This window comes from Pseudophryne corroboree, chromosome 10 (assembly GCF_028390025.1).
Source record: "Pseudophryne corroboree isolate aPseCor3 chromosome 10, aPseCor3.hap2, whole genome shotgun sequence".
Lineage (NCBI taxonomy): Eukaryota > Metazoa > Chordata > Amphibia > Anura > Myobatrachidae > Pseudophryne > Pseudophryne corroboree.
The window spans coordinates 96,509,844-96,534,662 of NC_086453.1; the positions used below are offsets into that span (position 1 = coordinate 96,509,844).

General features: G+C 48.9%; 1 protein-coding gene across 1 annotated transcript in view; it reads right to left on the minus strand.

Moving 5' to 3' along the window:
- HINFP (histone H4 transcription factor) overlaps nucleotides 1-24,441 on the minus strand; it is an 86,559-nt gene extending 62,118 nt beyond the window's left edge. Inside the window, exon 1 of the mRNA XM_063942609.1 lies at nucleotides 24,018-24,441. Within this exon, the coding sequence (XP_063798679.1) occupies nucleotides 24,018-24,180 (163 nt within the window). The 5' untranslated portion in view covers nucleotides 24,181-24,441. The remainder of the gene's footprint in view (nucleotides 1-24,017) is intronic.
- Between the last annotated feature and the right edge of the window lie 378 nt (nucleotides 24,442-24,819).

The following is a 24,819-nucleotide window of genomic DNA, read 5'->3' on the forward strand; positions in this document are numbered from 1 at the left end:
TACTACTTGCAGAACCCAGGGGTCCACCTGTGAGCGAGCCCACTGGTCGCTGAAGTTCCCGAAACGCGCCCCCACCGCACCTGGCTCCACCTGTGGAGCCCCAGCGTCATGCGGTGGATTCAGAGGAAGATTTAAGATCCTGGGAACTGGCTGTCTGGTGCAGCTTTTTTCCCCTCTTCCCTTGACTCTGTGCAGAAAGGAAGCACCTTTGACCCGCTTGCTTTTCTGAAGCCGAAAGGGCTGTACCTGATAATACAGTGCTTTCTTAGGCTATGAGGAAACCTGAGGTAAAAAGATTTTCTTCCCAGCTGTTGCTGTGGATACGAGGTCCCAGAGACCATCCCCAACAATTCCTCACCCTTATAAGGCAGATGTGCCTTTTAAAGTCAGCATCACCTGTCCACTGCCGGGTCCCTAATACCCTCCTGGCAGAATGGACATTGCATTAATTCTGGATGCCAGCCGGCAAATATCCCTCTGTGCATCCCTCATATATAAGACTACGTCTTTAATATGCTCTATGGTTAGCAAAATAGTATCCCTGTCCTGACAGGGTAACAGACCCCGCTGCTGCAGCAGCACTATCCATGCTGAGGCAATTGCAGGTCTCAGTATAGTACCTGAGTGTGTATATACAGACTTCAGGATAGCCTTCTGTTTTTTATCAGCAGGCTCCTTCAAAGTGGCCGTATCCTAAGACGGCAGTGCCACCTTTTTTGACAAACGTGTGAGCGCCTTATCCACCCTAGGGGATATCTCCCAACGTGACCTATCCTCTGGCGGGAAAGGGTACGCCATCAGTAACTTTTTAGAAATTACCAGTTTCTTATCGGGGGAACCCACGCCTCTTCACACACTTCATTCACTCATCTGATGGGGGAACAAAACACTGGCTGCTTTTTCTCCCCAAACATAAAACCCCTTTTTTTGTGGTACTTGGGTTAATGTCAGAAATTTGTAACACATTTTTCATTGCCGAGATCATGCAACGGATGTTCCTAGTGGATTGTGTATATGTCTTAACCTCGTCGACACTGGAGTCAGACTCCGTGTCAACATCTGTGTCTGCCATCTGAGGTAGCGGGCGTTTTTTGAGCCCCTGATGGCCTTTGAGACGCCTGGGCAGGCGCGGGCTGAGAAGCCGGCTGTCCCACAGCTGTAACGTCATCCAGCCTTTTATGTAAGGAGTTGACACTGTCGGTTAATACCTTCCACCTATCCATCCACTCTGGTGTCGGCCCCACAGGGGGCGACATCACATTTATCGGCATCTGCTCCGCCTTCCACGTAACCTTCCTCATCAAACATGTCGACACAGCCGTACAGACACACCGCACACACACAGGGAATGCTCTGACTGAGGACAGGACCCCACAAAGTCCTTTGGGGAGACAAAGAGAGAGTATGCCAGCACACACCAAAGCGCTATATAATACAGGGATTCACACCTCCCACAGTGATTTTTCCCTTATAGCTGCTATAATACACAATTTTGCGCCTAAATTTAGTGCCCCCCCTCTCTCTTTTTAACCCTTTGAGCCTGAAAACTACAGGGGAGAGCCTGGGGAGCTGTCTTCCAGCTGCACTGTGAAGAGAAAATGGCGCCAGTGTGCTGAGGGAGATAGCCCCGCCCCTTTTTCGGCTGACTTTCTCCCGCTTTTTATGGATCTCTGGCAGGGGTATTTTTCACATATATAGCCTCTAGGACTATATATTGTGATTAATTTGCCAGCCAAGGTGTTAATATTGCTGCTCAGGGCCCCCCCCCCCCCCCCCCCGCGCGCCCTGCACCCATCAGTGACCGGAGTGTGAGGTGTGCATGAGGAGCAATGGCGCACAGCTGCAGTGCTGTGCGCTACCTTGTTGAAGACCGAAGTCTTCTGCCGCCGATTTTCAGGACCATCTTCATGCTTCTGGCTCTGTAAGGGGGAAGGTGGCGCGGCTCCGGGACCGGACGATCGAGGTCGGGTCCTGTGTTCGATCCCTCTGGAGCTAACGGTGTCCAGTAGCCTAAGAAGCCCAAACTAGCTGCAATCAGTTAGGTTCGCTTCTTCTCCCCTTAGTCCCTCGTAGCAGTGAGTCTGTTGCCAGCAGATCTCACTGAAAATAAAAAACCTAAAATATACTTTCTTTTCTAGGAGCTCAGGAGAGCCCCTAGTGTGCATCCAGCTCAGCCGGGCACAAGATTCTAACTGAGGTCTGGAGGAGGGTCATAGTGGGAGGAGCCAGTGCACACCAGGTAGTCCTAAAGCTTTCTTTAGTTGTGCCCAGTCTCCTGCGGAGCCGCTATTCCCCATGGTCCTTACGGAGTCCCAGCATCCACTTAGGACGTCAGAGAAACAAGTATAACTTACCAAGTAACCAAACAGTACTTAACCAAGAACTAAGCAGTACTGAACTAAGTAACTACTGCAGGATCACGAAGCACTGGGCGGGTGCCCAGCATCCTCTACGGACTATGAGAAAAGGATTTACCGGTAGGTAATTAAAATCCTATTTTCTCTTACATCCTAGAGGATGCGGAGGTCCACATTAGTACCATGGGGATGTATCAAAGCTCCCAGAACGGGAGGGAGAGCGCGGAGGCTCCTGCAGAACTGATTGATACTTTGGCCTCTGAGAACCTGAAGTTTGGTCAAACTTGTAGAATTTTGCAAACGTGTTCGACACAGACCAAGTAGCCGCTCGGCAAAGCTGTAAAGCAGAGACACCCCGGGCAACGGCCCAGGAAGAACCCACCTTACGAGTAAAAGTGGGCCTTAACAGACGTAGGACACGGCAATCCTGTCGTAGAATACGCATGCTGGAAAGTGAACCTGTTCCAGTGGGATAATGTCTGCTTAGAAACAGGACACCCAAGTTTCTTGGGATAATACAGGACAAACAGAGTCCGATTTCCTGTGACTAGCTGTCCTCTTCACATAGATTTTCAGAGCCCTTACCACTTCCAAGGACTTTGAGTCAGTAGCAACTGGCTTCACAATAGGTTGGTTGATATGAAATGCCGACACAACCTTCGGAAGGAACTGTTGACGTGTCCGGAGCTCAGCTCTATCTTCATGGAAGATCAAAGTAGGGGCTCTTACAAGACAACGCCCCCAGAAGCTAAGGCCAACAAAGTTACAGCCTTCCATGTGAGAAACTTGACCTCAACCTCCTGTAGAGGCTCAAACCAAGCCGATTGGAAAACTGCAGCACCACGTTAAGATCCCACAGCGCCATAGGCGGCACAAAAGGATGCTGGATGTGTAAAACCCCTTTCAAAAAGGTCTGAACCTCTGGGAGGGAAGCCAACTGTTTCTGGAAGAAAATAGATCGGGACGAAATCTGGACCTTTACGGATCCCAAACTCAGGCCCATATCCACACCTGCTTGCAGGAGGAGGAGAACCCGTCCCAGTTGAAACTCCACAGTAGGAAACTTCTTGGACTCACACCAAGATACATATTTTTCCCCCAAATATGATGGTAATGTTTAGACGTTACTCCTTTCCTAGCCTGTATCAGGGTAGGAATAACCTTGTTTGGAATGCCCTTCTGAGCTAATATCTGGCGTTCAACCTCCATGCAGTCAAACATAGCCGCGGTAAGTCTTGATAAGCGAACGGCCCCTGCTGCAGCAGGTCCTCCCGAAGAGGAAGAGGCCTTGGCTCTTCTAGCAGTAAATCCATAAGATACGCGTACCAAGCCCTCCTTGACCAGTCCAGAGCAATGAGGATTGCCTGAACTCTTGTTCTCCTTATGAGTTTGAGAACTCTTGGAATGAGTCGAAGTGGAGGAAACATGTACACCGACTGGAACACTCATGGAGTCACTAGGACATCCACCGCCACGGCTTGCGGGTCCAACGGCCTGGAACAATACCGTCGAAGCTTCTTGTTGAGATGAGATGCCATCATGTCTATTTGAGGAACACCCCAAAGATCTGTCACCTCCGTGAACACCTCCGGATGGAGTCCCCACTCTCCTAGATGGAGATTGTGTCTGCTGAGGAAGTCCGCTTCCCAGTTGGCTACTCTCGGAATGAAGATTGCTGACAGTGCCAAAGCGTGTGTTTTTCTGCCCAGAGGAGGATTCTGGTTACCTCTGACATTGCAGCTCTGCTCTTCGTTCTGCCCTGTCGGTTTATGTAAGCCACTGTCGTTACATTGTCCGACTGTACTTGGATGGCTCGATCTCGCAGAAGATGAGCCGCTCGGAAAAGACCGTTGTAGGCGGCTCTTAGTTCCAGAATGTTTATTGGTAGCCCGGCTTCCAGACTTGACCACCTTCCTTGGAAGGTCTCCCTTTGAGTGACTGCGCTCCAGCCCCGAAGACTTGCATCTGTGGTTAGAAGGATCCAGTCTTGAATCCCGAACCTGCGGCCCTCCAGAAGGAGAGGCAATTGCAGCCACCAGAGCAGTGAAATCCTGGCCTTTGGCGACAGACATATCCTCTGGTACATGTGCAGATGAGATCCCGACCACTTGTCCAGGAGATCCAGTTGGAAGGGTCAAGCATGAAACCTCCCGTACTGCAGAGCCAACACTTTTTCCTCCGGGAGAAACACCCTCTGCACTTCCGTGTCGAGGATCATTCCCAGAAAGGACAACCTCCTGGTCGGCTCCAAATGTGATTTTGGAAGATTCAGTATCCAACCGTGGTCCCTGAGTAGGTGGGTCATGAGAACAATGGACTGCAACAGCTTTTCCTTGGACGATGCCTTTTATCAGCAGATCGTCCAGATATGGAATTATGTTCACCCCGTCTGCGGAGGAGAACCATCATCTCCGCCATCACCTTGGTGAATACCCTCGGTGCTGTGGACAGGCCGAAAGGCAGGGCCTGGAACTGAAAATGACTGCCTAACAGTGCGAATCAGAGAAAAGCTTGATGCGGCGGCCAAATCGGGATGTAGAGGTACGCATCCTTGATATCCAGTGATAACAGGTATTCCCCCTCCTCCAGACCTCATATCACCGCCCTCAGAGACTCCATTTTGAATTTGAACTCCCTCAGAAAGGGGTTTAGCGATTTTAAGTTCAAAATGGGCCTGACCGAACCATCCGGTTTCGGTACCATGAAAAGGTTCGAACAGTAACCTTTGTTTTGCAAATGGGGTGGAACTGGTACAATGACCTGTGACTCCACCAACTTCTGGATGGCTTCCTGCAGGATAGCCCTGTCCGCCAGCAAACCTGGCAACCCTGATTTGAAGATTCGGCAGGAGGGAGATCTTGAAACTCCGGCTGTATCCTTGAGACAATATCTTGCACCCAGGGATCCAGGCCAGACGACACCCAGACGTGGCTGAAATGCCCGAGTCTCGCCCCCACCGGCCACACCTCCAGGCCACGCTGTCCACCGTTATGCTGAGGTTTTTGGCGTACCTGAAGTAGGCTGTGATGCAGCTGAAGAAAAAGGTTTCTTCGTAGCAGGTGCAGCTGAGGGAAGAAAAGGTGACTTACCCGCTGTAGCCGTGGAAATCCACGCATCCAACTCTTCCCCAAAGAGAGCCTGACCTGTGTAGGGTAGGGTCTCCACACCTCTCCTGGATTCCGCGTCAGCAGACCACTGGCGCAGCCAAAGTCCTCGACGAGCTGAGACAGACATGGAAGATATCCCTGCAGCCATTGAACCAAAGCCATTGCAGGTCTTTCATGGATTCCACCATAAATCCTGCAGAATCATGAATGTTACGTAAAAACAATTTAATGTCACTTTTATCCATTGTATCCAAATCCTCAAGTAATGTGCCTGACCACTTTACTATAGCTTTGAAAATCCATGCACAGGCAATAGTAGAAAGTAGTATCGCCCCTGAAGCCGTGTATATGGATTTGATGGTAGTGTCAATTTTGCAATCAGCCAGTTCTTTTAACGCGGTAGATCCGGGAACAGGTAAAACCACCTTTTTTGAGAGTCTGGATACAGACGTATCAACTATGGGTGGGTTTTCCCATTTTTTCCTATCCTCCTCAGGGAAAGGGAAAGAAACCAGAACCTTCCTGGGGATCTGAAATTATTTATCTGGGTTTTCCCAGGCTTTCTCAAATATAGCATTTAATTCCTTAGACGCAGGGAAGGTTAGCAAGGCTTTCTTATCGTCAGTGAAGTAAGCCTCCTCAACCTGCTCAGGTGTTGTATCAGCAATATTCAACACATCTCTAATGGCCTCTATCATCAACTGCACCCCTTTTGCAAGAGATGCCGTCCCCCGCAGCACATCCCCATCACCGTCTGCAGCGTCAGAATCGGTATCGGTGTCATCTTGCATAATCTGGGCAAGAGCACGTTTTTGGGAGCATACATTAGGGGGCCCTGAGGTAACAGAACTGGGCCAGACTGCCATAGAGTTCTGTAAAACCTGAGTTGCAGATTAATTTTGTGCAACCCTAGTAGAAATCTGAGAAATCATACTTTTGTGCTAACACAGTGCAATCCTGATTACATGGAATGGGATCATCCTGAGAGGACATATCCTCTGCAGCATATGACACAGAGTCCCTGGACATAGCTTAATGGAGACCACAAACACTCTACATATATACACACACACACACACACACACACACACACACACACACACACACACACACAGGGAAGGGGTAGACAGAGTTTCCCCCCCTAAGAATGGCAAGAGACACAGAGATTGGAGCCAACCCACACACAGCGCTTCAGGATATAGGGAAACCCTTATCCAGCACTTACTGTGCACCTTAATAGGTTGCACAGTACAGATAAACTGCCCCCCCCCCCCTTCTACAACCCCCTGGTACCGTATAAGATAGCTGGAGTTCATATGGAGGGACAGCTCTCACTGACAGCGCTTCTGCAGGCAGGAAAATGGTGCTGAACACTGCTGGGTCCGCTCTGAGGAGAAGCTCCACCCCCGTAATGGCGCTGTCTTCCCGCTCTTCTGTAGATTATACTGGCCTGAGGAATTGTGCTGGCAGCGATCCTGGGACCCCGACAGGCTTGGTGGTCAGTGTAGGGGCTGGCTCAGCGCACCCCTCACAGTGCTGCACTATGTACCGCTGAGCCCCGGAGCGCAGTTAGTACTGCGCTCCATACCCTGTTGCCGCCATCTTCTCACCGGCTCCCCGCTTGCCAAGGGGGACGGTGACTAACTCGCCACCGATCTTCTGGCTCTGTAAGGGGGTGGCGGCATGCTGCTGGGGTGAGCGATCCCCTGTGGTGGGGACTCTTTGGATCCCCTCAGGAGCTCAGTGTCCTGTCAGCGGAGATAGTGGCTCAGACCCTGCAGGGCGGACACTACTCCCCCCCCCCCCCCCCCCCCCCTTAGTCCCTCGAAGCAGGGAGGCTTTTGCCAGCAGCCTCCCTGTGCCTAAACGCTATTAAAAATAATAAAACTAAAATAACTCCTAGGAGCTCCCCTAGCTGTGACCGGCTCCTTCGGGCACATTTTCTAAACTGAGTCTGGTAGGAGGGGCATAGAGGAAGGAGCCAGCCCACACTCTCAAACTCTTAAAGTGCCATTGGCTCCTGGTGGACCCGTCTATACCCCATGGTACTAATGTGGACCCCAGCATCCTCTAGTACAGTGATGGCTAACCTTGACACTACAGCTGTTGTTGAACTACACATCCCAGCATGCCACGCTACAGTTTTGCTATTTGGCCTTGCTAAAACTGATGCAGGGCATGCTGGGATGTGTAGTTCAACAACAGCTGGAGTGTCAAGGTTAGCCATCACTGCTCTAGGATGTAAGAGAAAACCAGTTTCTGAGTTGATGGTTCCATTCGACCGGTTGTCAACATTTCAGGTGGCTAGTGGAAGTATTCTGGTCTCTCTTGCTCTCAATAACACCATCTCCAATTGGCTTGGAGTTTTCAGTTAATGATTATGCAAACACGCTATACCACAGGTTCTCAAACTCGGTACTCAGGACCCCACACAGTGCATGTTTTGCAGGTCACCTCACAGAATCGCAAGTGAAATAATTAGCTTCACCTGTGGACCTTTTAAAATGCGTCAGTAAGTAATTAATACACCTGTGTACTTGCTGGGTTACCGGCAAAACATGCACTGTGTGGGGTCCTGAGGACAGAGTTTGAGAACCACTGCGCTATACCATTTGTCTTCAACCTTTGGCCATCCAGCTGCTGTCGAACTACACATCCCATCATGCCCTGCCTCAGTTTTAGAATGCCTTAATAGCTAAACTGTGGCAGGGCATGCTGGGATATGTAGTTCTACAGCAGTTGGAGGGCAACAGGTTGAAGACCTATGCTCTATACCAGGCCTGGCCAACCCGTGGCTCTCCAGATGTTGTGAAACTACACATCCCAGCATGCCCTGCCACGGTTTTAGCATTCCTTAATAGCAAAACTGTGGCAAAGCATGATGGGACTTGTAGTTTTAAAACAGCTGGAGAGCCACAGGTTGGCCAGACCTGCTCTATACCGTATATGAGATATACATTTTCTGTTATATAGTTTCTAATTTTTTCTCTTATAACGAGCAAGGAAAGCTATCAGTCTGTCACAGAATGTAACCGGATGCTCTGTGGGGGAAGGAAGCATGTACTGTATGCAGTGTTATGTGTTCATCACACTTCATTAAAATGTAAAAAAGTTAGGAACAGAGGAAAGCAGACGATGTAACACTGCTCAGTGTATGGACACATGAACACAAACGCACTGGTCCTTTTAGTCAGCAATCACGTACCCTTCCAATACACAGTAAGCACAGAAAAAGTATAGAGAGGTGGAGAGCAGTATGCCTTAGATGCCTGCTGGCTGGCTGGGAGAGTACGTGCAGTACTACATGATGCTATTTTCAATAAGAAAGGAGACTACAGAATGTTCATGGAGGACTCTTCCTGTTACATCAGCAAAGCAATTTGTATGTTGTATTTAACTGGCACCGGTTATGTCAATCAGAGGTAAATTTACATAATAATAAAAACAATAGAGAGATTAGAAAAAGAGTGCAAAAAAATCTTCAACACAGACACTATTAGAGCATATGCACGACGCCTTGGAGAGTGATAAAGTGGGGAGAAATAAAGTACCAATCAATCAGCGCCTAACTGTCACGTTACAGGATGTGTTTGAAAAATAAAAGAAGCCGATTTGCTGGTACTTTATCTCTCTCCAATTTATCACTCTCTAAAGGCCCCCATACACTACAGCGATATGTGTGAGGCTGAAGTCCCTTGAACTCTCCCGGGAGTGGTTCCATACGATTTGGTACATTTTGCATGCAATATATCTTATGTGATCCCAGCCATGCCTGCGGGCACCGACATATCACGAGTGCAGGACTAACGATCTAGGGGAGCCGATCAGACCCTCACAGGAACGCGCATCGGATCGGAAACACATCCAAAATGCCTGATTTCACCCGATATATCGGCTCGAATGCCCGAAATTGGATGAAATCGGGCATTATCGTTCTAGTGTATGGGGCCCTTAAGACTGGCTACAGATTAGAGTGATGTGTAGCCAGCCGATCAGATGGGTCTCTGCATCGGCAAGTGCATACACACTTGCACGATGCAGGGGACGACAGTGCAATCTAATTATGCCTTGCTGTATTTGGGAGAATGGCATCAATATCTTCTGGTTGACCCTGCAGCAGGACTAACCAGTAGATGTCGCCTGCGACAGTGGTAGCGCGCAAATTAGGCATACACACTTAACGACATGCCCGATTTGTAGGTCCAACTCTGCTCAGAAATGACAAACCAGGCCGATATCGCACTAGTGTGTACCCACTCTAAGGCTTAGTATATCTACCCCTATAAGCCCAAAATGAGTGCACCAGAATCAAAGTTACCAAATCCAGGCTTTAGCCCTATGTTTGTTTTTTCCAAAGCTGCAATCCCAGAGTGCCATTCACCAGTGACCCTGTGTTTTATTTTTGTACCTTGGTGATTTATACCACAGATGAGCTGGGTGACACTTCAGGTACAATCACAAGACATAATCGCACATCTATAACACAGACATTTCAAAATGCTAAAGTAAGCGGTAGTCCGACTTAATCTACAACATCACTTAATTAGTCATATAGGGGTCTATTCATGAAGCAGTGAAAATAAGAATTTACTTACCGATAATTCTATTTCTCGTAGTCCGTAGTGGATGCTGGGGACTCCGTCAGGACCATGGGGATTAGCGGGCTCCGCAGGAGACAGGGCACATCTAAAAAGCTTTTTAGGTCACATGGTGTGTACTGGCTCCTCCCCCTATGACCCTCCTCCAAGCCTCAGTTAGGTACTGTGCCCGGACGAGCGTACACAATAAGGAAGGATCTTGAATCCCGGGTAAGACTCATACCAGCCACACCAATCACACCGTATAACTTGTGATCTGAACCCAGTTAACAGTATGATAACAAAACGAAGTAGCCTCTGAAAAGATGGCTCACAACAATAGTAAAAACCCGATTTTTGTAACAATAACTATGTACAAGCATTGCAGACAATCCGCACTTGGGATGGGCGCCCAGCATCCACTACGGACTACGAGAAATAGAATTATCGGTAAGTAAATTCTTATTTTCTCTAACGTCCTAGTGGATGCTGGGGACTCCGTCAGGACCATGGGGATTATACCAAAGCTCCCAAACGGGCGGGAGAGTGCGGATGACTCTGCAGCACCGAATGAGAGAACTCCAGGTCCTCTTTATCCAGAGTATCAAATTTGTAAAATTTTACAAACGTGTTCTCCCCTGACCACGTAGCTGCTCGGCAAAGTTATAATGCCGAGACTCCTCGGGCAGCCGCCCAGGATGAGGCCACCTTCCTTGTGGAATGGGCATCTACATATTTCGGCTGTGGCAGGCCTGCCACAGAATGTGCAAGCTGAATTGTACTACAAATCTAGCGTGCAATAGACTGCTTAGAAGCAGGAGCACCCAGCTTTTTGGGTGCATACAATATAAACAGCAAGTCAGACTTTCTGACTCCAGCCGTCCTAACTATATATATATATATATATATATATATATATATATATATATATATATATATACACAAACAAATATAGAAAACCACAGCACTCGCCACCCCAGAAGCGGGGTGCAGTGTCTGCACTCACCACTCATAGGGTGGGGTGCATGCAGCCCATGGCCACCTACCCAAATACATACAAAATAGAGAATTCAGCACTCACCATAGCAAGCTCACTTGTCCTCACAACATCAATAAATAAATGATGGGGGTTTAGTTGGTGGATTGGCCAATGCACGGAAGCCCGCATACCGATTTTCAAGGTACCCCACCTTCTTGATGTTGTGAGGACAAGTGAGCTTGCTATGGTGAGTGCTGAATTCTCTATTTTGTATATATATATATATATATATATATATATTTATTTTTAGGGCCCTGACAACGTCTAGTAACTTGGAGTCCTCCAAGTCCCCAGTAGCCGCAGGCACCACAATAGGTTGTTTCAGGTGACAACGCTGACACCCCTTTAGGAAGAAACTGGAGACGAGTCCCAGTTCTGCCCTGTTCAAATGGAAAATTTTAATATGGGCTTTTGTAAAACAAAGCCGCCCATTCTTTTTGACAATCGCCTGGCCGAGGCCAGGACTAACAACATGGTCACTTTCCATGTGAGATATTGGTCAACAGCATGGTCACTTTCCATGTGAGATATTTCAAATCCACAGATTTGAGCGGATCAAACCAATATGATTTTAAGGAATCCCAACACTATGTTGAGATCTCACGGTGCCCCTAGAGGCACAAAAGAACTGTATATGGAATACACCCTTTACAATCTGGACTTCAGGAACTGAAGTCAATTTTTTCTGGAAGAAAATCTACAGGGCCGAAATTTAAATCTTAATGAACCCCAATTTGAGGCTCAAAACACTCCTGTTTTCAGGAAGTGCAGAATCGACCTAGTTGAATTTCCTTCGTGGAGCCTTCCTGGCCTTACCCACGCAACATATTTTCACCACATGTGGTGATGACGTTGTGCGGTCACCTCCTTCCTGGCTTTGACCAAGGTAGGTATGACCTCTTATGGAATGCCTTTTTCCCTTCAGAATCCGGTATTCAACCGCCATGCCGTCAAACGCAGCCGCGGTAATTCTTGGAAAAGACATGGTACTTGCTGAAGCAAGTCCCTTCTTAGCTCCCCAGGCCCTTAGTCCTCTGTGAGCATCTCTTGAAGCTCCGGGTACCAAGTCCCTCTTGGCCCATCCGGAGCCACTAGTATAGTTCATACTCCTCTATGTCTTATAATTCTCAATACCTTGGTTATGAGAAACAGAGGAGGGAACCCATACACTGACTGGTACACCCACGGTGTTACCAGAACATCCACAGCTATCGCCTGAAGGTCTCATGACCTGGCGGAATACCTGTCCCGTTTTTCGGGCGGGACGCTATCATGTCCACCTTTGGTCTTTGCCAACGGTCCACAATCATGCTGAAAAACTTCCCTATGAAGTTTCCACTCTCCCGGGTGGAGGTCATGCCTGCTGAGGAAGTCTGCTTCCCAGTCGTCCACTCCCGGAAAGAACACTGCTGACAGTGCTATCACATGATTTTCCGCCTAGCGAAAAATCCTTGCAGTTTTGTCACTGCCCTCCTGCTTCTTGTGCCGCCCTTTCTGTTTACGTGGGCGACTGCCGTGATGTTATCCCACTGGATCAATACCGGCTGACCTTGAAGCAGAGGTCTTGCTAAGTTTAGAGCCTTATAAATTTGCTCTAAGCTTATTTATGCAGAGAGAATTCTCCAGACTTAATCACACTTCCCTGGAAATTTTTTCCCTGTGTGACTGTTCTCCAGCCTCTCAGGCTGGCCTCCGTGGTCACCGGCATCCAATCCTGAATGCCAAATCTGCGGCCCTCTAGAAGATGAGCACTCTGTAATCACCACAGGAGAGACACCCTTGTCCTTGGATATAGGGTTATCCGCTGATGCATCTGAGGATGCGATCCGGACCATTTGTCCAGCAGATCCCACCGAAGAGTTCTTGCGGGAAATCTGCCGAATGGAATTGCTTCGTAATAAGCCACCATTTTTACCAGGACTCTTGTGCAATGATGCACTGACACTTTTCCTGGTTTTAGGAGGATCCCGATTAGCTCGGATAACTCCCTGGCTTTCTCCACTGGGAGAAACACGTTTTTCTGGACTGTGTCCTCCCTATGAACAGTAGACGTGTCATCGGAAAAAGCTGCGATTTTGGAATATTTAGAATCCACTCGTGCTGTCGTAGAACTACTTAAGATAGTGCTACTCCGACCTCCAACTGTTCTCTGGACCTTGCCCTTATCAGGAAAGCGTCCATGTTTCCTTTTAAGAAAAATCATCATTCCGGCCATTACCTTGGTAAAGACCCGGGGCGCCGTGGACAACCCAAACGGCAGCGTCTGAACTGATAGTGACAGTTCTGTACCAGGAACCTGAAGTACCCTTGGTGAGAAGGGCAAATTTGGACCTGTAGGTAAGCGTCCCTGATATCCAGTGACACCATATCGTCCCCTACTTCCTGGTTCGCTATCACTGCTCTGAGTGACTCCATCTTGATTTGAACGCTTGTATGTAAGTGTTCAAATATTTCAGATCTCACCGAGCCGGTTGGCTTCAGTACCACAATATAGTGTGGAATACTACCCCCTTCCATGTTGTAAGAGGGGTACTTTGATTATCACCTGCTGGGAATACAGCCTGTGAATTGTGTGAGGGGGAGATGTCTCGAATTTCCAATGTACACCTGGGATACTACATGTAGGATCCCGGAGTTCCCTTGCGAGTGAGCCCCCTGCGTACTGAAACTCTTGAGATGACCCCCTACCGCACCTGAGTCCGCTTGTACGGCCCCAGCGTTATGCTGCGGACTTGGCAGAAGCTGTGAGGGGCTTCTGTTCCTGGGAATGGGCTGCTTGCTGCAGTCTTCTTCCCTTTCCTCTACCCCTGGGCAGATATGACTGGCCTTTGCCCGCCTGCCCGTATGGGGACGAAAGGACTGAGACTGAAAAGACTGTCCTTTTTTGCCGATATGTGATTCGGGGTAACAAAAGGTGGATTTTTCAGCTGTTGCCATGGCCACCAGGTCCGATGGACCGCCCCTTTATACGGCAATACTTCCACATGCCGTCTGGAATCTGCCTCACCTGACCACTGTCGTGTCATCGTCTGGCAGATATGTACATCACATTTACTCTTGATGCCAGAATGCAAATATCCCTCTGCGCATCACGCATATATAGAAATGCATCCTTAAAATGCTCTATAGTCAATAAAATCTTGTCCCTGTCAAGGGTATCAAAATTTTTAGTCAGGAAATCCGACCAAGCCCCCTCAGCGCTGCACATCCAGGCTGAGGCGATTGCTGGTCGTAGTATAACACCAGTATGTGTGTATATACTGTCATGATATTTTTCAGCTTCCTATCAGCTGGCTTCTTGAGGGCGGCCGTATCTAGAGACGGTAACGCCATGTTTTTATAAGCGTGTGAGCGCCTTATCCACCCTAAGGTGTGTTTCCCAACTCGCCCTTACTTCTGGCGGGAAAGGGTATACCGCCCATAACTTTCTATCGGAGGAACCCCACGTATCATCACACACTTCATTTAATTTATCTGATTCAGGCAAAACTACAAGTAGTTTATTCACACCCTACAAAATACCCTTATTTGTGGTACTTGTAGTATCAGAAATATGTAACAGCTCCTTCATTGCCCTTAACATGTAACTCGTGGCCCTAAAGGAAAATTACGTATGTTTCTTCACCGTCGACACTGGGGTCAGTGTCCATGTCTGTGTCTGTCGACCGACTGAGGTAAATGGGCGTTTTTACAAGCCCCTGACGGTGTCTGAGACGCCTGGACCGGTACTAATTTGTCCGCCGGCCATCTCATGTCGTCAACCGTCTTGCAGCGTGTTGACATTATCACGTAATTCCATAAGTAGACCATCCATTCCGGTGTCGACTCCCTAGAGAGTGACATCAACATTACAGGCAATTTGCTCCGCCTCCTCACCAACATTTTCCTCATACATGTCGACACACACGTACCGACATACAGCACACACACAGGGAATGCTCTGATAGAGGACAGGACCCACTAGCCCTTTGGGGAGACAGAGGGAGAGTTTGCCAGCACACACCAAAAGCGCTATAATGTATATAACAACCCTAGAAGGTGTTGTTTCTATATATGCGCTCTTAATATATCATTATATCGCCAATTTATGCCCCCCTTCTCTTTTAACCCTGTTTCTGTAGTGCAGTGCAGGGGAGAGTGGGAGCCTTCCTCACCAGCGGAGCTGATCAGGAAAATGGCGCCGTGTGCTGAGGAGAATAAGCTCCGCCCCCTTTTCGGCGGGCTTTTCCTCCCGGTTTTTTAATAACTGGCCTGGGTTAAAATACATACATATAGCCTTAATGGCTATATGTGATGTATTTATTTGCCAAATAGGTATTTATATTGCTGCCCAGGGCGCCCCCAGCAGCGCCCTGCACCCTCCGTGACCGTGTCAGTGAGCCGTGTGACAACAATGGCGCACAGCTGCAGTGCTGTGCGCTACCTCTCTGAAGACTGTGAAGTCTTCTGCCGCCTGTTTCCGGACCTCCGTTCCGCCGTCTTTCTTCAGCGTCTGTAAGGGGGATCGGCGGCGCGGCTCCGGGACGAACCCCAGGCTGACCTGTGTTCCGACTCCCTCTGGAGCTCAGTGTCCAGTAGCCTAAAACTTCAATCCTCCTGCACGCAGGTGAGTTGCAAGTCTCTCCCCTAAGTCCCTCGTTGCAGTGATCCTGTCGCCAGCAGGAATCACTGATTAGAAACCTAAAAAAAAAAAAAAAAACTTTACTAAATAGCTCCTTAAGAGAGCCATCCAGTTTGCACCCTTCTCGGACGGGCACAAAAACCTAACTGAGGCTTGGAGGAGGGTCATAGGGGAAGGAGCCAGTACACACCATGTGACCTAAAAAGCTTTTTAGATGTGCCCTGTCTCCTGCGGAGCCCGCTAATCCCCATGGTCCTGACGGAGTCCCCAGCATCCACTAGGACGTTAGAGAAAAGTGTGGAGAAGTGAGCCAGTGGAGAAGAACCAATCAGCATTGAAGTAACATTTATAATAAGAATTTACTTACCGATAATTCTATTTCTCATAGTCCGTAGTGGATGCTGGGGACTCCGAAAGGACCATGGGGGGATAGCGGCTCCGCAGGAGACTGGGCACAAAGTAAAAGCTTTAGGACTAGCTGGTGTGCACTGGCTCCTCCGCATATGACCCTCCTCCAAGCCTCAGTTAGGATACTGTGCCCGGACGAGCGTACACAATAAGGAAGGATTTTGAATCCCGGGTAAGACTCATACCAGCCACACCAATCACACCGTACAACTTGTGATCTGAACCCAGTTAACAGCATGATAACAGAAGGAGCCTCTGAAAAGATGGCTCACAACAACAATAACCCGATTTTTGTAACAATAACTATGTACAAGTAATGCAGACAATCCGCACTTGGGATGGGCGCCCAGCATCCACTACGGACTATGAGAAATAGAATTATCGGTAAGTAAATTCTTATTTTCTCTAACGTCCTAGTGGATGCTGGGGACTCCGAAAGGACCATGGGGATTATACCAAAGCTCCCAAACGGGCGGGAGAGTGCGGATGACTCTGCAGCACCGAATGAGAGAACTCCAGGTCCTCCTCAGCCAGGGTATCAAATTTGTAGAATTTAGCAAACGTGTTTGCCCCTGACCAAGTAGCTGCTCGGCAAAGTTGTAAAGCCGAGACCCCTCGGGCAGCCGCCCAAGATGAGCCCACTTTCCGTGTGGAATGGGCTTTTACAGATTTTGGCTGTGGCAGGCCTGCCACAGAATGTGCAAGCTGAATTGTACTACAAATCCAACGAGCAATCGTCTGCTTAGAAGCAGGAGCACCCAGCTTGTTGGGTGCATACAGGACAAACAGCGAATCAGATTTTCTGACTCCAGCCGTCCTGGAAACATATATTTTCAGGGCCCTGACTACGTCCAGCAACTTGGAATCCTCCAAGTCCCTAGTAGCCGCAGGCACCACAATAGGCTGGTTTAAGTGAAATGCTGAAACCACCTTAGGAAGAAATTGAGGACGAGTCCTCAATTCTGCCCTGTCCGTATGAAAAATTAGGTAAGGGCTTTTATAGGATAAAGCCGCCAATTCTGAGACACGCCTGGCTGAAGCCAGGGCTAACAGCATTACCACTTTCCATGTGAGATATTTTAAGTCCACAGTGGTGAGTGGTTCAAACCAATGTGATTTTAGGAATCCCAAAACTACATTGAGATCCCAAGGTGCCACTGGAGGCACAAAAGGAGGCTGTATATGCAGTACTCCCTTGACAAACGTCTGAACTTCAGGAACAGAAGCCAGTTCTTTTTGGAAGAATATTGACAGGGCCGAAATTTGAACCTTAATGGACCCTAATTTGAGGCCCATAGACAGTCCTGTTTGCAGGAAACGACCCAGTTGAAATTCCTCTGTAGGGGCCTTCCTGGCCTCGCACCACGCAACATATTTACGCCAAATACGGTGATAATGTTGTATGGTTACATCCTTCCTGGCTTTGATCAGGGTAGGGATGACTTCATCCGGAATGCCTTTTTCCTTCAGGATCCAGCGTTCAACCGCCATGCCGTCAAACGCAGCCGCGGTAAGTCTTGGAACAGACATGGTCCCTGCTGGAGCAGGTCCTTTCTTAGAGGTAGAGGCCACGGGTCTTCCGTGAGCATCTCTTGAATTTCCGGGTACCAAGTCCTTCTTGGCCAATCCGGAGCCACGAGTATAGTCTTTACTCATCTCCTTCTTATGATTCTCAGTACTTTTGGTATGAGAGGAAGAGGAGGGAACACATACACTGACTGGTACACCCACGGTGTTACCAGAGCGTCCACAGCTATTGCCTGAGGGTCCCTTGACCTGGCGCAATATCTGTCCAGTTTTTTGTTGAGGCGGGACGCCATCATGTCCACCTTTGGTTTTTCCCAACGGTTCACAATCATGTGGAAGACTTCTGGGTGAAGTCCCCACTCCCCCGGGTGAAGATCGTGTCTGCTGAGGAAGTCTGCTTCCCAGTTGTCCACTCCCGGAATGAACACTGCTGACAGTGCTATCACATGATTCTCCGCCCAGCGAAGAATCCTTGCCACTTCCATCATTGCCCTCCTGCTTCTTGTGCCGCCCTGTCTGTTTACGTGGGCGACTGCCGTGATGTTGTCCGACTGGATCAACACCGGCTGACCCTGAAGCAGAGGTCTTGCCTGACTTAGGGCATTGTAAATGGCCCTTAGTTCCAGGATATTTATGTGAAGTGACGTTTCCATGCTTGACCACAAGCCCTGGAAATTTCTTCCCTGTGTGACTGCTCCCCAGCCTCTCAGGCTGGCATCCGTGGTCACCAGGACCCAATCCTGAATGCCGAATCTGCGGCCCTCTAGGAGATGAGCACTCTGTAACCACCACAGGAGAGACACCCTTGTCCTAGGAGACAGGGTTATCCGCTGATGCATTTGAAGATGCGATCCGGACCATTTGTCCAGCAGATCCCACTGAAAAGTTCTTGCGTGGAATCTGCCGAATGGAATCGCTTCGTAAGAAGCCACCATCTTTCCCAGGACCCTTGTGCATTGATGTACTGACACTTGGCCTGGTCTTAGGAGGTTCCTGACTAGGTCGGATAACTCCTTGGCTTTCTCCTCCGGGAGAAACACCTTTTTCTGTACTGTGTCCAGAATCATCCCTAGGAACAGCAGACGTGTCGTCGGAATCAGCTGCGATTTTGGAATATTTAGAATCCATCCGTGCTGTCGTAGTACTACTTGAGATAGTGCTACTCCGACCTCTAACTGTTCTCTGGACCTTGCCCTTATCAGGAGATCGTCCAAGTAAGGGATAATTAAGACGCCTTTTCTTCGAAGAAGAATCATTTCGGCCATTACCTTGGTAAAGACCCGGGGTGCCGTGGACAATCCAAACGGCAGCGTCTGAAACTGATAGTGACAGTTCTGTACCACAAACCTGAGGTACCCTTGGTGAGAAGGGCAAATTGGGACATGGAGGTAAGCATCCTTGATGTCCAGAGACACCATATAGTCCCCTTCTTCCAGGTTCGCTATCACTGCTCTGAGTGACTCCATCTTGAACTTGAACCTTTTTATGTAAGTGTTCAAGGATTTCAGATTTAAAATGGGTCTCACCGAGCCGTCCGGCTTCGGTACCACAAACAGCGTGGAATAATACCCCTTTCCCTGTTGTAGGAGGGGTACCTTGATTATCACCTGCTGGGAATACAGCTTGTGAATGGCTTCCAATACCGCCTCCCTGTCGGGGGGAGACGTTGGTAAAGCAGACTTCAGGAACCGGCGAGGGGGAGACGTCTCGAATTCCAATTTGTACCCCTGAGATACTACCTGCAGGATCCAGGGGTCCACTTGCGAGTGTGCCCACTGCGCGCTGAAATTCTTGAGACGGGCCCCCACCGTGCCCGAGTCCGCTTGTAAGGCCCCAGCGTCATGCTGAGGACTTGGCAGAAGCGGGGGAGGGCTTCTGTTCGTGGGAAGAGGCTGTTTGCTGCAGTCTTTTTCCCCTTCCTCTGCCCCGGGGCAGATATGAGTGGCCTTTTGCCCGCTTGCCCTTATGGGGACGAAATGACTGAGCCTGAAAAGACGGTATCTTTTTCTGCTGCGAGGTGACTTGGGGTAAAAAGGTGGATTTTCCAGCCGTTGCCGTGGCCACCAGGTCCGATAGACCGACCCCAAATAACTCCTCCCCTTTATACGGCAATACTTCCATATGCCGTTTGGAATCCGCATCCCCTGACCACTGTCGCGTCCATAATCCTCTTCTGGCAGAAATGGACATCGCACTTACTCTTGATGCCAGAGTGCAAATATCCCTCTGTGCATCTCGCATATATAGAAATGCATCCTTTAAATGCTCTATAGTCAATAATATATTGTCCCTGTCCAGGGTATCAATATTTTCAGTCAGGGAATCCGACCAAGCCACCCCAGCACTGCACATCCAGGCTGAAGCGATTGCTGGTCGCAGTATAATACCAGTATGTGTGTATATACTTTTAAGGATATTTTCCAGCTTCCTATCAGCTGGTTCCTTGAGGGCGGCCGTATCAGGGGACGGTAACGCCACTTGTTTTGATAAGCGTGTGAGCGCCTTATCTACGCTAGGGGGTGTTTCCCAACGCGCCCTAACCTCTGGCGGGAAAGGGTATAATTCCAATAATTTTTTAGAAATTAGCAGTTTTTTATCGGGGGAAACCCACGCTTCATCACACACCTCATTTAATTCATCTGATTCAGGAAAAAATAAGAATTTACTTACCGATAATTCTATTTCTCATAGTCCGTAGTGGATGCTGGGGACTCCGTAAGGACCATGGGGAATAGCGGCTCCGCAGGAGACTGGGCACATCTAAAGAAAGCTTTAGGACTAACTGGTGTGCACTGGCTCCTCCCCCTATGACCCTCCTCCAAGCCTCAGTTAGGATACTGTGCCCGGACGAGCGTACACAATAAGGAAGGGGGTGTTTCCCAACGCACCCTAACCTCTGGCGGGAAAGGGTATGCAGCCAATACTTTTTAAGAAATTATCAATTGTTATCGGGAGGAAACCCACGCATCATCACACACCTCATTTTATTTCTCAGATTCAGGAAAACTACAGGTAGTTTTTTCCCTCACCGAACATAATACCCCTTTTTGGTGGTACTCGTATTATCAGAAATGTATAAAAACATTTGCCATTGTCTCAATCATGTAACGTGTGGCCCTACTGGAAATCACGGTTTTCTCTTCACCGTCGACACAGGAGTCAGTATCCGTGTCGGCGTCTGTATCTGCCATCTGAGGTAACGGCCGCTTTAGAGCCCCTGGCGGCCTATGAGACGTCTGGACAGGCACAAGCTGAGTAGCCGGCTGTCTCATGTCAACCACTGTTTTTTTATATAGAGCTGACACTGTCACGTAATTTTCAACAGTACATCCACTCAGGTGTCAACCCCCTAGGGGGTGACATCACTGTTACAGACACTCTGCTCCGTCTCCACATCATTTTTCTCCTCATACATGTCGACACAAACGTACCGACACACAGCACACACACAGGGAATGCTCTGGTAGAGGACAGGACCCCACTAGCCCTTTGGGGAGACAGAGGGAGAGTATGCCAGCACACACCAGAGCGCTATATATATATATATATACACAGGGATAACCTTATATAAGTGTTTTTCCCCTTATAGCTGCTGTATGTTTTAATACTGCGCCTAAATAGTGCCCCCCTCTCTTTTTTTAACCCTTTCTGTAGTGCAGGGAAGAGCCAGGGAGCTTCCCTCCAACTGAGCTGTGAGGGAAAATGGCGCCAGTGTGCTGAGGAGATAAGGCCGCCGAAAAGGGGGCGGAGCCTATCTCCCGGTTTTTTGTATATTCTGGCAGGGGTTAAATGCATCCATATAGCCCAGGAGCTATATGTGATGCATTTTTTGCCATGTAAGGTATTTCTGTCATGTTTTATTGCGTCTCAGGGCGCCCCCCCCAGCGCCCTGCACCCTCAGTGACCGGAGTGTGAAGTGTGCTGAGAGCAATGGCGCACAGCTGCAGTGCTGTGCGCTACCTTATTTGAAGACAGAAACGTCTTCTGCCGCCGCTTTCTCCGGACCTCTTCGCTCTTCTGGCTCTGTAAGGGGGACGGCGGCGCGGCTCCGGGACCCATCCAGGCTGAACCTGTGATCGTCCCTCTGGAGCTAATGTCCAGTAGCCAAGAAGCCCAATCCACTCTGCACGCAGGTGAGTTCGCTTCTTCTCCCCTTAGTCCCTCGATGCAGTGAGCCTGTTGCCAGCAGGTCTCACTGAAAATAACAAACCTAAACTAAAACTTTCACTAAGAAGCTCAGGAGAGCCCCTAGTGTGCACCCTTCTCGTCGGGCACAGAAATCTAACTGAGGCTTGGAGGAGGGTCATAGGGGGAGGAGCCAGTGCACACCAGTTAGTCCTAAAGCTTTCTTTAGATGTGCCCAGTCTCCTGCGGAGCCGCTATTCCCCATGGTCCTTACGGAGTCCCCAGCATCCACTTAGGACGTTAGAGAAACTACGGGTAGTTTTTTCACACCCCACATAATACCCTTTTTTGTGGTACTTGTAGTATCAGAAATGTTCAAAACCTCCTTCATTGCCGTGATCATGTAACGTGTGGCCCTACTGGAAAATACGTTTGTTTCCTCACCGTCGACACTGGAGTCAGTGTCCGTGTCAGTGTCTGTATCGACCTGAGGTAACGGGCGTTTTATAGCCCCTGACGGTGTTTGAGACGCCTGTACAGGTATTAACTGATTTGCCGGCTGTCTCATGTCGTCAACAGTCTTTTGTAAAGTGCCGACACTATCACGTAATTCTTTCCATAAGACCATCCAGTCAGGTGTCGACTCCCTAGGGGGTGACATCACTAACACAGGCAATTGCTCCGCCTCCACACCATTTTCCTCCTCATACATGTCGACACAGCGTACCGACACACAGCACACACACAGGGAATGCTCTGATAGAGGACAGGACCCCACTAGCCCTTTGGGGAGACAGAGGGAGAGTTTGCCAGCACACACCAGAGCGCTATATATATATATATATATATATATATATATATATATATATATATATATATATATATATATATATATATATATATATACATACACAGGGATAACCTTATATAAGTGTTTTTCCCTAATATAGCTGCTGTATATATTAATATGCCAATTTAGTGCCCCCCCTCTCTTGTTTTACCCTGTTTCTGTAGTGCAGGACTGCAGGGGAGAGTCAGGGAGCCTTCCTCCAACGGAGCTGTGAGGAAAAAATGGCGCTTGTGTGCTGAGGAGATAGGCTCCGCCCCTTTTTCGGCGGCCTTTCTCCCGCTTTTTTGTGGAAAACTGGCAGGGGTTAAATACATCCATATAGCCCAGGAGCTATATGTGATGTATTTTTAGCCATTTAAGGTATTTTCATTGCGTCCCAGGGCGCCCCCCCCCCCAGCGCCCTGCACCCTCAGTGACCGGAGTGTGAAGTGTGCTGAGAGCAATGGCGCACAGCTGCGGTGCTGTGCGCTACCTTATTGAAGACAGGACGTCTTCTGCCGCCGATTTTCCGGACCTCTTCACTCTTCTGGCTCTGTAAGGGGGGCGGCGGCGCGGCTCCGGGACCCATCCATGGCTGGGCCTGTGATCGTCCCTCTGGAGCTAATGTCCAGTAGCATAAGAAGCCCAATCCACTCTGCACGCAGGTGAGTTCGCTTCTTCTCCCCTTAGTCCCTCGATGCAGTGAGCCTGTTGCCAGCAGGTCTCACTGAAAATAAAAAAACCTATTTAAACTTTTACTCTAAGCAGCTCAGGAGAGCCACCTAGATTGCACCCTTCTCGTTCGGGCACAAAATCTTAACTGAGGCTTGGAGGAGGGTCATAGGGGGAGGAGCCAGTGCACACCAGCTAGTCCTAAAGCTTTTACTTTGTGCCCAGTCTCCTGCGGAGCCGCTATCCCCCCATGGTCCTTTCGGAGTCCCCAGCATCCACTAGGACGTTAGAGAAAATTTGCATACTATACAATCATACAGAGCAGCTGATTGGTTGCCAAGGGCAACTTCTCCACTGGCTCACTGCTTCATGAATAGACCAGACCCTCCAACATGACCCGCCCCACTAGGTACAAAATGCTCTGTTTCTGGACTTCCCTCTTAATTTATGATTTCCACCACCTGTGTTGAACTAGTTAAATGATAAGAAAGCTGTTTCTTCACAGGTGATGGCAATAATAAATTAAGAGGGAAGTCCAGAAACAGAGCATTTTGTACCTAGTGGGGCGGGTCATGTTGGAGGGTCTGATAGACCCCATAGGATGGCCACCAAACTGTTTATGCAGCGCATATGATGAGTGCAGCACAAGGCATATATGCCTGGATACAGGTGTTAACAGTACAGTACCCCCTGGAAATGATCAGAAAAACAGCAAAAGCGCATGCTTTAGTCCCATGGAAATCTCATTGCCTCACCCTCACAATCCATGTGCTCCTCTCCAGTCCTGAGCTGCTGGACCCCGAGGTGATCAGACACATGAGAGCAGAATTCTTCCATCCTGGAGGACACATAGGTGCAGGAACCCCACTCACACTGCAGCAGTAAGCTCACACTACGCTTCACCCCTTTCCCAGCCATCTAACCTCAGCAGCGGCTGCACTCAGTGCCACACAGTGTGCAAATCCTAAAGCACAGTACGAGGCAGATCCGTGCCATCAATGTCACAGCACGGCTGTATATGTCACCGCCAGACACTGTACCTGCTGCAGGTACCTACTTACATAAACACACACACCAGTTACTCGTTTACGTGCCTGTAACCAATCACATCACTCATCAAGGCGGCAACAAAGTTTCCGCAACTGTACATGAGCCAATCAGCGCGCTGCTCACAGCCACAACACGGAACTAGCCTTTCCTCACCAAGGAAACGGTGCCCCGGCATAATGAGTCCTCCGGAAACTAAGTCTTATAATGTGGCTCCCCCACCGTGTGTGTATGACACATACAGATGTACCAAAAAATGAATAAAATAAATGTGTGTGTGTACTATATTACACACTAATATATATATATGTTGTACGTCCTGATGAATAGGTCTGTGGACCTTCAAACGTTGACGCATTTGGAATTATGTAGATTTATTAATACACGGGATTCTTGACTTACTTTGAACTGCTGCCTCGTTGTTATACGTAAGATATTGGTGACTATTGATTTCTTTGGGAAGGCACCCTATACTGTGCAGTTTTGTCCTGAGTGCCACTAGGCAATTCA